This window comes from Phalacrocorax carbo, chromosome 10 (assembly GCF_963921805.1).
Source record: "Phalacrocorax carbo chromosome 10, bPhaCar2.1, whole genome shotgun sequence".
NCBI classification, from domain to species: Eukaryota; Metazoa; Chordata; class Aves; order Suliformes; family Phalacrocoracidae; genus Phalacrocorax; species Phalacrocorax carbo.
This window is the reverse complement of record NC_087522.1, coordinates 23,365,168-23,377,840: the sequence shown is the minus strand read 5'-3', so window position 1 is coordinate 23,377,840 and position 12,673 is coordinate 23,365,168. Positions and strand designations below refer to the sequence as shown.

General features: G+C 41.9%; 1 protein-coding gene across 12 annotated transcripts in view; it reads left to right on the top strand.

Annotated features, from left to right (window-relative positions):
- MGA (MAX dimerization protein MGA) overlaps window positions 1–12,438 on the top strand; it is a 64,225-nt gene extending 51,787 nt beyond the window's left edge. For 6 of the 12 annotated variants that reach the window (XM_064462484.1, XM_064462491.1, XM_064462487.1 and 3 more), the window contains 7 exons: window positions 401–452; window positions 2,152–2,337; window positions 3,013–3,124; window positions 4,748–4,978; window positions 6,090–6,266; window positions 6,679–6,831; window positions 7,848–12,438. In XM_064462484.1, the coding sequence (XP_064318554.1) occupies window positions 401–452; window positions 2,152–2,337; window positions 3,013–3,124; window positions 4,748–4,978; window positions 6,090–6,266; window positions 6,679–6,831; window positions 7,848–9,148 (2,212 nt within the window). In that variant the 3' untranslated portion in view covers window positions 9,149–12,438. Of the gene's footprint in view, window positions 1–400; window positions 453–1,183; window positions 2,112–2,151; window positions 2,338–3,012; window positions 3,125–4,747; window positions 4,979–6,089; window positions 6,267–6,678; window positions 6,832–7,847 lie in introns of those variants that run through there. The other 6 variants (XM_064462503.1, XM_064462502.1, XM_064462489.1 and 3 more) reach the window with 4 other exon arrangements.
- The last annotated feature ends 235 nt before the right edge of the window (window positions 12,439–12,673 follow it).

The following is a 12,673-nucleotide window of genomic DNA, read 5'->3' as shown; positions in this document are numbered from 1 at the left end:
GGGATTGCTCTGCCATCTGTATTGAATCTGTGGTTTTTTTTTAAAAGAAGAACCAAAACGTAATTAAAAAAAACCCAAACCAAAAGTTTTCTGTAGCTAACAGTCACAGGCTGAGTTTATTCTCTTTGGCATATAGTGAAATAGTCTGTCTTTTGCACTACAGGACAATTTTACAGTTTTCAGAACCGCTGATTTTTTTTTTTTACCAGGATGATGGCATTGGAGATAGAGTTCACTTTCTTGAGAAAGCTGAACAGTATCCTGCTTTCATGTAGTTTTACAAGGAAGAGATAATTTCAAGGGATGAAAATGAGTAATTCTAGGCTGTTGGAATGTAGTTGATGAGGATAGAGTGCATGAGATGAGTAGTGTTGGGAAAAACTTTCTACCTTTCTTCCAGATACCATGCTCGTAATTCTTCGGATGAAAAATTATCAGAAAAACCTACGAAGGTATATGTTTGCTCTCCTCTTTCCTTTTGGTATCACACCTCCATTTTAAAGATAAACTTTCATCTCAAGTGCAGCTCTTAATGCAATTTATCTACCTTCCATATATTTATGATGAAATGCAAGAAACAAAATGCGTATATGGGGGAAAGGGGCTCAGTCCAAATCTCATTAAAGAAAAAGGACTGCTACTGGCATCAGTGGGTTTCCGATTCAGTTTTATGTATGGGAGGAAATCTGCCTTTTCTAATTAGTATGTTTGCTTAGGTTTTGTGTTCTTGGCATAGATAACTTTTACAGCACATGTAATGAACAACTGAGAAATGTTTTCACATGTCGAAGAAGACGCTATGTAGCATTACATAGGCACAGCACTGGGCAAAGGATTTCTGAAAACGTTAGTTTAATAATATGTATTTAGGCAAGTTAAAGATAATGCAGAATCCTTTCAAACCAAAACTCACTGCAGTCCTTCTGAAGCTTCCGCTGTATTTTAGGGTGGCTTTGAAGCCAGTTTCACTAACTGTCCATCATAACTGTCTGCAATGTACTTGGCGTCAGGTCTAGAGCTACCTGCTGGGGTGGGGCGGGGCTTTGAAGTTGGGTGTGAGCCTGGTGTATGTCTTATAGATCAGTGCAGACTGGTATGTTTGCTTTTGCCTGAGATGGAGATGGGTTCCAGGATGCTCTGCCCGCCTCGCCTTCTCCACATATTCTTCTCTCTGCCTTTGAAGTTACGGAATGAGGCCCTTCCTTGAAAGGAACCCATTGCCCAACGCAAGAGCAGATGCGGCGGCAGCCTTACTGTGCTCAGTCTGCCTATGGGGGCAAAATGGATGTCAGGAGCCAGGTGTAAGGAGACAGTCTTCAGATTCCTCCTAAGGCCAGCAGGCACAGAAATAATATCACTGGACCTGAGGAGTCTTTCCACTGATTCAGTGGGGTTTGGAGCAGACCTCATATGATGTAAAAACTGCATTAACAGTGCTTTTTAAATATTGCTTCATCATGAAATAGCATAATTGTACAAAACCTGTAGGAGTACCAATGAAATAACAAACCTTCAAATCTGTAGAGATTAGTAATTATGCTTATTGCCTGTCAACCTTTTTGAAAACTTGATCAAATTCAAAATCAGAGCCTGTCTTTGACACTTGCTGTTTCTTGGTAGATGTCTGAGGTGAGAAGTTTCAGTGCTGCCTTTCACATTCTTACCTGCGATGTCACTTGGCCCCGACCCATATATACCCATGAAACATAACAGAAGTCAAACTAGTTTAACTCCAGGGCAAAATTCAAGCATCCTATATTTGATGCTGTTGTCTCATTCATCAATAGATTTTTTTGACAAGCAAACAACAACAGAAAATTTGACTGAAACATGCGTGATTTTGCTGTAATGCTGTGGCTTACCTAAGTAGCCTTGTATTGCAAAAAATAAAAGCTTATGAATAGAAGGGACTGCTCATGGTCTTTTCCTTTAGGGTTGATGTGATTATGTTGGTTACTTCTTGTTGGTCAGCATTTCATGCTTAGTGTGTGTGCTTCTGACACTGAACTTTCATGAAGACATAATGGCAGAACAGCATGGCATGAAATCTTCAGGTGTCTGTAGAAACCTTGTAAATCAGGCATGCCTTTGAACATTGTTTGCCATTACCTTTTTTTTTATTTAAACTGGTCAATATGGTTACTTCTCCAGCAGAAACCTCGATTCTGGAACAGAAAGCTGAAGACTGAGGCAGAAGCCTTTGCTCATTACCGCCAGACACACACAGCAAACGAACGCCGGCGACGTAACGAAATGAGAGATCTCTTTGAAAAGTTGAAGAGAACTCTGGGATTACACAGCCTTCCCAAGGTCTCCAAATGCTACATTCTCAAGCAAGTAAGTGTTTTGAAGCTTAAGTGAGGAGGGGAATCATTTTGTCTGGACAGAGTAATTAAGCTAGTGTGAGTCCCAGTGATACTGTGAATAGAGAACTACTGCCACCTTTACAGGACTCTAGAATAAAACAGTATCTGAAAGAATCTCTGCTCCTGGAAGCTTGGAAGCTTAATCTTGATGGCACAGATGGGTATTTTCATATTAGCCCTCTCCTCATTGTATTCTTTGTGAATTTAGCCATGGAAGGTTATGTCTTAATTCCTTAGTGGTTTATATTGAAGACTCCCTTTTTAATGCAGGAGCGGATAGCATTTCATTAAGTATTATATTGACATTAAAAACTTTAATTGTAAAGATGTAAATGACAGAAAACAAAACATAAGCTGTAGATACCCAATTATGCTTATCAGCTGTACCTTGAAATTGAGGGATTAAAAGTTGGGGTTTTTCTGTAAAATAGCTGAACTTCGGAGGAAGGACAACAAGATGTTAATCACTTTTTTCAGCTTGCACTCAAGGAAAGCTGGCCTTACGTGGTACTTCACATGCCGAGTCCTAGTTTCTCCAGATGCTGAAAATGTCTAAATAAATTCTGTAAAGGTTTCTGGGGAGGAAAATTATTTTATTAAGTCGTCTATCGTTGGTTTATAAATCAGTTCCCTGACACTTTTCTAGGCCTATGAAGAAATCCAAGGATTGACTGATCAGGCGGATAAACTTATTGGACAGAAGAACTTACTGACACGCAAACAGGCTGTTTTGATTCGAAAAGTATCCACACTTTCAGGTGAGACTATTTTTGCATATGGACTAGCTGGAATAATGAAAGAAAAGGCTTTTAAGAACAGGATTGAGTGGAGTAATCCTCTGTGAATCCGGGTGAGTCATTAGTTCACATAAAATTTAGACTCTTGACGCCAGAGACCTGCTAAGCTCTGACTCAGTGATACACTCATCATGCTGATAAGAATGGCTTTTATTTTCTTTCGTGTCTAAAGGAAGTGCAGAGTGATCTCCGTGCTGCAAGCCACAGGCTTGGGTTCCTGTGCATTGGGTATGCATTAGTGGTGGTGGGGGGTTACTTTGTTCTGTTATGGATCACTTCCTGAGACGGCTTTTCTGCTCCGTGTCTCACAAGTATACACAGCTGTCTTTGACCAGTACCAAAACTTCTGACTCCTTTGGACAGCTTTGCAGATAACTATCCTTGTACTGCTTTTCTGACAACTACTGCTAGAGTGTCTAGAAGGCGGCAGCTCTGTCCATCAAACAAAATTCTAGTATATTCTGAGCTGCTACTCATCTAGGCATTTCAAGACAAAACCACGTCATATTTATTCGTAGAATCATAGAATCATTAAGGTTGGAAAAGATATCCAAGTACATCAAGTCCAACCATATTGTGTCTTTCTGTCTTATTTGGAGGTGTAGGAAGGCTGTGGCCCCTGTTCAGCCAGTGCCAAAATGTGTGTGAACAAACAAAACATTGAATTTATTCTTGTAATCTTCATAGTGCCTGGGAATAAAAACAGGAGACTACCTGTAAAGTAGAAATGAAAGATACTTAAATCTTGTGTATTTATATGAATCAGTTTGTGTATATTTGAGGAACTGTTTAAAAAAAAAAATTGACTGTTTTAGTGAACCCATTTCTTAATGTAGTAGTGTATGGTAGGCCTTTTGACAGGGAATGGAAGCAACTTCACAAAGTAGTTTTCTGATCTTTTGCATTCCTAGTGAAGTACCTCAAAAGTGATGAGATAAAAAAAATCCTGTCTCAGGAGAGTCAGTTAAATATAGACTTAGTTAAAGATAGACCGTGATGTTAGAACATAAATACTAAGCAGGAAACAAGCCAGTATTGTTATTTCAACTTTGATCATATCAAATTGTGTGCAGCTGCAGAAAACAAATTATTTATAAAATCTTTGTGTTCAAGGTTACAATTTTTATGTCACCAGTAAACTCTATATGAGCTTACCTTGAAATGTCATTTTGAGTAACAGGGTCTGCTCGTCCAAGAAATCTCATATGAGCAAAGGTAACATTTTGCCTGGTAGTTGTATATTTATCATTAGGAGAGATGTTCTTTTCACAGCTGTGGATATTTTCAAATGGTACTTGTTCAGCAAGCACTAGTGCTTGTCCAAGCCGATTTCTGCTCATCCAAGTCGCAGATAAATTCTAAAACGTGGACGTTTCTGAAGAGAAAAAAAAAATATTCTTGGAATAAATAAGTAATTACTTCCCTCTTGTATTAAGTGTGCTATTTACTTGGTGGGGGTGGTGGTTACCTATTGTACGGAAGTTGAACGGTGTCAGCGTAGTAGATGTTTATTTCTGTCTTCAGCCCGTTATCTTTGGAAAGAGAGTTTGAAGGTGGGTTGACTCTGTGGTAATTTTTCTGTAGGGAAGACAGAAGAGGTTGTCCTGAAGAAGCTAGAATACATTTATGCCAAACAAAAAGCAGTAGAGGCACAAAAAAAGAAGAAACAGGCTGAGCCAGAGGAATCTATTGCAACCTCGACTGCTAGCACACAGGAAGAAGGATCCTCTCCTGCCAGAGAGCTGGCCCAGGTGGCCATGACAAACAGAAGAGGCAAACCATTGATACTTGCCAGAAAAGGAGGCCGTGCCACAGGTGGGCTAAGCGCGATGCATGTTTCGCATAAAGGGGAGACAGATGTTGAAGCAGCACCCCATGGGAGGGCAAATGCTAGCCTGCTTGTGGGGGCAACTTCTTTCTTGAAGCAGAATTAAGTATAAGACCAGGAAGCGTCTGCCCAATAGGTGTGGAAACCATTTATTTTCAGTAAGTATGAGACCAGCAGTACTGAGGTCTTCAGATGAGCGTGACTTTTCAGTTTCAGAATGATGGGAACTAAATTCCTGTTAAGTTGCCCTTGGTTTCATGGAGCTTCACTGCAATCCTGCAGCGATTTCTGAGAGGCAAAGGTGGGTCATCTTCTGCTGACTCAAAACCAGAAGCCCAACCCCCAGAGTACTGGAGTTGCTAGAATACATTCAGTTTTTAAAACATTCATTTTTTTAAAACATCTCCCCCCCCCTCAAAGCTAGCTCTCAAAGTGGTGGAAGGCTCTTGAATTGAGTGACAGAATTGTCAAAGACTTGAGAATTTTTTTTGGAGCTGAGAATTTGTGGAGAAATATTTGGTGTTTATGGAGAATTTCTCACCATAAACGCAGGAAGGACCATAAGAATGGCAGAAGTCCAAACTTTCATGGTAGCACCACTTTGATACTCTGTGAGGATCTGGTGGCGCTTCTTATTTTGGTAATAATAAACAGACCTTACTTGAAGTGGTCTTGGGCTTTTCTAAACAACCAATCAGTCTGGTTTCCCAAGCCTTACTTTTGTCCAGTCCTGGAGAAGTTTGGCATCAGAATTTGGATGTGGATGCGGTGAAAGAACGTCCTTTCTTTCTTTGGACTAAGCAAGCCCCCTTTGTAATTTTCAGCAAGACTGCTCTGATACCTGATCAGGATGCCACTCTGGGGCGTTGGGATTATGTTATACTGCCTGAAGAGATAGTAGACTGGCTCTGGCTGCGTAGGTGAGGTACCTGGAGCCTGCATAGCTTCTGTAGTGGCTTTCTAATCTAGGGCTTGTGTACCCTCTAGCTGGAGTGCCTTCCACAGCTGTACATACCATCGGGTTGCAGGATATCATTTGCCATCAAGGGTGCTATGCCAGAATAAATTACTGATTCACATACATCTTTTTTTCTACAGAGGACACCTCCTCCTCTCTTACGCTCACTGCTGCGAGCCTAGTGATGACTCCACAGGGGCAGGTGCTGACACTGAAGAGCCCGCTGGTACCAGGGCAGGTAGCAGCTGTTCCTCCCACACTCTTGCAAGCTGAATTAAAGCCTCGAGCTGTCAATACTACCATGACAGCACAGCCAGGTATGATTGTGTGAGAACATATTAATGAAAATCAGTATCATGCTGTTTATAGATGGGCATAGCAGTTTACAAAGTAACATGTTATATAATTTCTGCTTTAATTTTTCGGTTTTTATAACCTGAGTGAGGTAGAACCTAACTCCAAGAGATTTGATATAATTAGCTCAAACTGTCCATTTATCAACAGGTAAGTAATATCTGTTGATTTTTCACTATTCCCAAATTAGAGAGACATAGGGCAGATATCTTAATCACCCAACCGATCTATATTTCTATTTTTACCACTTTCAGATGGTATTACAGTGTAAAGCCTTGCCTAGAATTGCAAGGCTTTTATGTTTCAGGCTTGACTGAAAGGCTCTGAAAGGCTCTTGTTTCCACCTCACCCTCCCTTCCCCTTTTCTTGGATAAGGTATTGCTTCTGTGATGATTCAGCTGCCAGGATCAACAGTTCCTGTCCAAGTAAAAGGAATCCTTACTAACTCTACTATTCCCATTACACTGTCAACTGTTGCTGGAAACCCAGTGCCCTCAACAGTAGTGTCAGCTACAGAGCCCAGTTCAGGTAGGCTCTTTCGTTTTTGTGGCTCTTTTTGCTTGCATGCAAGGACCATTACCCTTACAAAAATGAACAAAAATTGTTTCCTTACTGAGAAGTAACGATAGGTATTATTGCCTGAGTATTCAAAGGCAATCACTATTAAACGATTTGAACAGTTTAGACTGGCCTCTAGGGGATTATAGATGAGAGCTTGTTAACTTTCCTTCACCTCAGCAATCCTCCTCGCCCTCAGCAAAATCAGAATAAGCAGGGACTGGAATGTGTTTGTGGTGTAATGCAGTCTGCTGGGGAAGCTGCAGTTGAAAATCTTCACCTCTTACACCCAGGCTCTTACCCTGGCACAGCCCCTTCCCACCGCCTGCCCGCTCTGCTGTCCGCTGGAGAGATGCTTCAAGACTGAGAACTGGGTCTAGGTGTGGGGCAGTTCCTTCCAATAGTGTGCTGCTTGCCATCTGGTGTGTTAAAAGCAAGCTGCTCATTTTCTGCTTCGTTGTGGTCATTGGGTCATAACGAAAGAGGAAAGTTCACTTCAGATTTGGGGCTGGGAAAAATCTGAGTGCTATAAATAGGGAACCGCTTGGAGGCAGAAAGCAAGTTATCGTGTAGTCCCTGAAGTGCCTCTGTAGAAAACCAGTATTGCAAAATATGAGCATAGAAGTAAAACATGAAAAAACAGTAAGGGAGAAAATTGTCATTCCGTTTTCCTTGTGCCTCACCAACAGAACTGTAAGTGCTACTGACGCTTGCATTTATGCCAGCCTGCCAAGTGAAGGGACCGGGCCAGTGGTTCTGGGGTAATAGATGCGGAGCTTGCTTTTTCTGCAAGTGGGAAGTTAAGCTGTTAGTGTTTCAAGGCTTTTGACCAAAACGGTGTAAGTGGTTTAAATTGTGAATAGCAGCTTACTTGAGGAAGACTCAAGTAAGTTAAGTAACCTGAAAGGGAGCAAATTATATTTAATTAAGGATTATCTTGCAGCGAGCATGGGTCCTGATGGATGCTGCTTTGTTTGGTTTTGCAGAAAGCGAAGATTCGTTCATGATGCCAAAGATTGTTAACGTGACATCACTGGCTGCTGAGGGAAGCATGAGTCTAACCCTGAACAGAAATAAAAATTCTAATAGAACAACAGCTCTGGGTGCTCAGGCTTCTGAGCAATCCTTGGCTGCAACACCCCTTGAGAATAGGAAGAGTGATAGCATCCTTTCAGAAGAAAAAGCCAAACCAGGTTCTGGAGACAGTGGTGGAGATGAAAGAAACACCACAGGTCCTGCGAAAGTTTTCTTTGAAAATAAAGATGGCTTTCCGCAGCTCCGGAACGTGTTGTGTACAAAGGAACCTCCCAAGTCCTTTAGCAAAAAGCCCTCTGTTGGTGAGTTTGTAGGAAGCCAAGCCAGGAGGAAAGATGGTGATCCTGGAGGGGAAAGATTAAAATCTAAAGACTTGCCGTTCCGCAAGCTGCAGATCAAAGATTCCAGGATAGAAATGGAATTGAGGAAAGTCGCGTCTGCAATGGAGGAAGCAGAACTGGATGCAAATGAGCTGCTGAGCAGCATCGAGGAGAGCGATGACACTGATGAAACCCTCACCTCACTGCTCAATGAGATTGCCTTCCTCAATCAGCAACTGAACGACGATGCTTCAGCTATGTCAGAACTGCCCAGCACTCTCAACTCAGATTTCTCTCATGAAGATGCAGAAGCTCGTCAAGGAACAGCCAGTGATTTCGCTTCTGCAGATGGGTCTTCCTTCCAGTTCAGCCATTTGGGAGGCACTTTTAAGGACCTTTCTGAAGTTCCAGAGGGTGGTGGCTCTATAAGCCCTCTCCTGCTGCACCTGGAAGACGACGACCTTACTGATGGGGACAAGAACGCTGGGGAGCCTTCGTCTGAAGCAGATGTTTTAAAGATAGTAATAGGTGCTGAAATGAAGGATCCACTTCCCAATCTGTCTGTAACCAGCGGTGGGAATGGCAAAAAAGTAACAACCTTGGCCGAGACCACTAGTGTGACTCCACCAGTTTTGCAGATGAAAACTAGTCCAGAAGTTAGTAATGCTGATGCTTTGTGGAGGCCCATGCCCAAGCTGGCACCGCTTGGCTTAAAAGTGGCGAGTCTGCCGGTAGACTCAGAAGGGCAGAGTAATAAAGTGATGCCCTTGCTGGCACCGGTAGTCGCAAAAGTGACACCCAGTGGGGTAAAAACTTCATTACCTGCAACTGTCCAAGAAGGACAGGATAACAAGGTGATGCCCACATTAGCACCTGTGGTTACAAAACTGAATACTGCTGGGACCTTGCCTTCAAATTCAGCAGGCAAATAAATGCGTATATTTTTAATGGCATACTGGAACGGAGATCTGGATCAGTGAACCAGTGTTGGAGTTTGGCAGCCTCACTTGTCTGCAACACTCGTTTTCTGTATGGCATCAGCACTCTCTTCATCTGAGGGCAGGCCCCAAATTGAGAAATAAGTGCTATGAAACTTTAAGCATGTTGACATATTTTTACCTCAATATTGTATTCTGGGTGTTCTCCTTCCCCTTCACAAAACAAGGAAGATGATCTGTAACCATTGCTGGGCACATGGTATCCTTCCAAAACTGGGTCCTTCACAGAAAGAGTTTGTTGAAGGACTGAGAAACCTAGGCTATTGAAAGAGATTTCCCCCCTGCCCGTCCCCCCCCTTCTCCCCCAGTAGGGAGGCAGCTCTCTGGTGGGGAAAACCAGTCGGGATTACTTGTTTTTGTACCAGGCAAATTATCTATGCAGAAATGGGATTGTTCACAATTGCTGTTTTTAGTGTTTGCAGGATATGATGAATGTGCAGAAATGACATTGCAGTTACTCTCCAACTTGTTACCTAGAGCAGCAGAAGGAAAATAGAGACTGTGCACAGGGGCTGAAGTGAAAGGATTTTGTTCTTTGGTGCTAGGTAGTTCTCTGGCAGAGACTCTTTAGGAGCTTATGCACAGAAGATTTCCATAAACATCTGTAACTCTCACTACATGGGGAAGAAAATTATATTTCCGAGTGTAATGAGAAGGAGGACAGCATGTTAACTTTAATAAAACTACTAAAAAAAGAAAATCCCCATCACTTTTGCCTCCTGCCCGATGCAGATACTCCCTCCTCTGGTGCTTGGGGCATTCAGAAGGAAAAATTACAGAGAGTAGAAAGAAACATGGGCACCCTGTTGCTACATCTTTAAATACATTGCCGAAGTAGCTCGAGTGTTTTCCCAGTTCCCGTTTGCTTTCCTCCTGTCGTTCTTCAAGATGTATTTGGTGGTTAGGAATGTTAATAGGAAGGGTCGCTTCATAAAAATACGGAATGTTTTCAGGTCTGTAGCCTACCATAAATGAGCGAGGTGTATATGTGAATGTATATATGAAAATATGTGTATATCTTTCCAAACCTTCCATTTCTTTATAAATTCAGGAAAGGTACTCAGAGGTTTCTCACTGCATTTGCACAAGCTGTGTATAGCAAAAAAAAAAAGTCAAGAAAAAAATGCTCATTACCAGGGAAATAGGGCAGTATTGAATCACAAGATGTATTTTTTATTGTTCTCTGCCACTGCTTACTCAATAACCTGTAGAGACGCTTCACTGTTCAGCTGGTGGATGTGAAGGGCCTACAGACTGTAAAGATATTTATATTTTTGTACACAATTTTTGTTTTCATAATTTTCTTGACAAATGAAATTTTCAGCCTAGGAGAGATGATTTGTTAATGAGTGTATACACAATCTTTTCCTATCAAGTTTGTAAATATGAGTTGTGGTGCGCTTGAGGGGCTTCTGAACTGCTCCATAAAGGTCAAAAACTTTGGCATGAAAACTAGACAGAATTTGGTGGTGCATTTCACTTTATGTTTTAGGAACATAGTCCCGTTTTACTGTTTCAGCAACAGCAGCTGGGATTCCCCCCCCCGCCCCCAATTCCCTTTCTTTGGTGATGCAGTAATGCAGGATTTTCATCTTTCCACAACACCAGGCTTTGCAGGTGTTGAGGGCGATGTTCTTCCGTGGTTCGGGAGCAGCGTGCGGGCAGAGTGTGAGCATCCGCCCTGCTCAGTGAGCTGCATCTTCTGGAGCTGTGCCTAGGCTAGAACCACCGGGGATACCCGTACCGCGGCTGTTTCCCCGTCGTCTTTTATGATTTTTATATCATGCTGCAGAGGAGAGAAGCCCTTCAAGCTCAGTATGCATAAAGTTACTCCAGAGCCTACCTAAAAATGGCTTTTCACCTGGCCATTCTAAATGGATTGTTTTAAATCGGTTACACGTAATTCTTTATTGCATCCTGCTTATTTGCTATTTTAATATTTGATACAAGTTCTGGGTTGGTGATTTGGAAGAGAGTATAGGTCAGCATGTGAGTCATGCAGGGTCTCACAGTTGTCACTGAATGCCTTAGAAAAGGGAATTTATGATATGAGTAAGCATTTAGACATAAGTATTTTAAACCAGTGGAAATCTGGAGTAACTAAATCAGTAGCACTACATCAGACTTAAATTTATTTACCTGGAAATCTGGTTCTGAGCATTTCTAATAGGCTGAAGTTGCTTTTTTTTATTATTTTACCCACGGCAGTTTGTTTTGCCAACAGATTTCCTTCCTCCTGTGCATGAAACAGCACCCAGAACTGTGCTGCGATCCTTTTAAAATTCCTACTCGCTGACCTTTCTTTCTGCACCCTGTCCTTTTATGGTTCCAAATGGCTAATTTTAATTACAGAATTGAATACTAATCATATCGGAATACTTTTTTTTAAAGTACGGGTGCTTTGCACACTTCTGTGGGACAGAGAAAGCTGTAACGTGAAAACCATTCAGTGATTATCTAAAATAAGTGCTGTAATTTTGAGGATGTTTTGTCCATTATCAAGGTAATGGAAAATACCTGGATGTGTTTTCTGTTTGGCACCAGGCAGGAAGGAATCTTGCTGCAGTGAAAATGTGCTGCATAAAGGTGACAGCAAAAAATTTTTTTGGTTCCTGAACGTGATTATTAAATTAACGAGGAACAGAGCCCAGATTTGGCTGCAGAAAATGGTAGTTGGTGTGCAGTTCCAGGGAGGATCCATGGTGGGTTCTACCAGGCAACAAAGCACGTTTGAAATGCTCTTAGCTTTTGCTCTCCTTGTTCCGCCGTCTCATGGCTGCAGCTTAATACTTTGCGATGAATCTAAATGCTGACTCTCTCTTCTTTGCGCTTCTCCCAAGCTCCCATTGGTTTGGAACAAACCTTTTAAAGATTATGTATGCTGTCTTTTGAGGCAATAATGCAAGAATATGACACGTAATGAAAAGATTTTAGAATCAGGAGGACAAAGGAAACCCCTGCAAGGCGCACGCTCTCACTAGACCAAGAGACCCGGAGATTTTCTTTGTTTTTTATGCATCTGTAAATAGACTGGAATGTTTTTAAGAATATAATGAAATGTCAGATTTAGCTTTTTTCCTTTTATATATTAAAATATATCTTTCCCTCTTTTCTGCTTTTGAAAAATTGATATTTTTGTAGAAATCTAACAGTACAGGACTCAAATAACTGTATGTGAGGACAAAGCATAAAACTAAAATAAACCAATCGAGGTCGACTAGAAACTGGCTTTGGAAGTTTATTACAGGGAGGGAGAGGGGGAAGAAGCGTCGTGGCTGCTGGTGACACGTGGCGTTGGGCCTGAGCCGGCGACGCGCGCGTGCGCTCCGCGGCAGAAGTTTGGGCACCGCAAACACCTGGGTTTTGGTTCAGGTGATCGGACAGCTTGGAGGAGCAGTTCTGTCTCTGGTCTCGAGCAGTAAGCAGGACGTGTTGCTGGTTTTAAAAAGGGATTTTGAC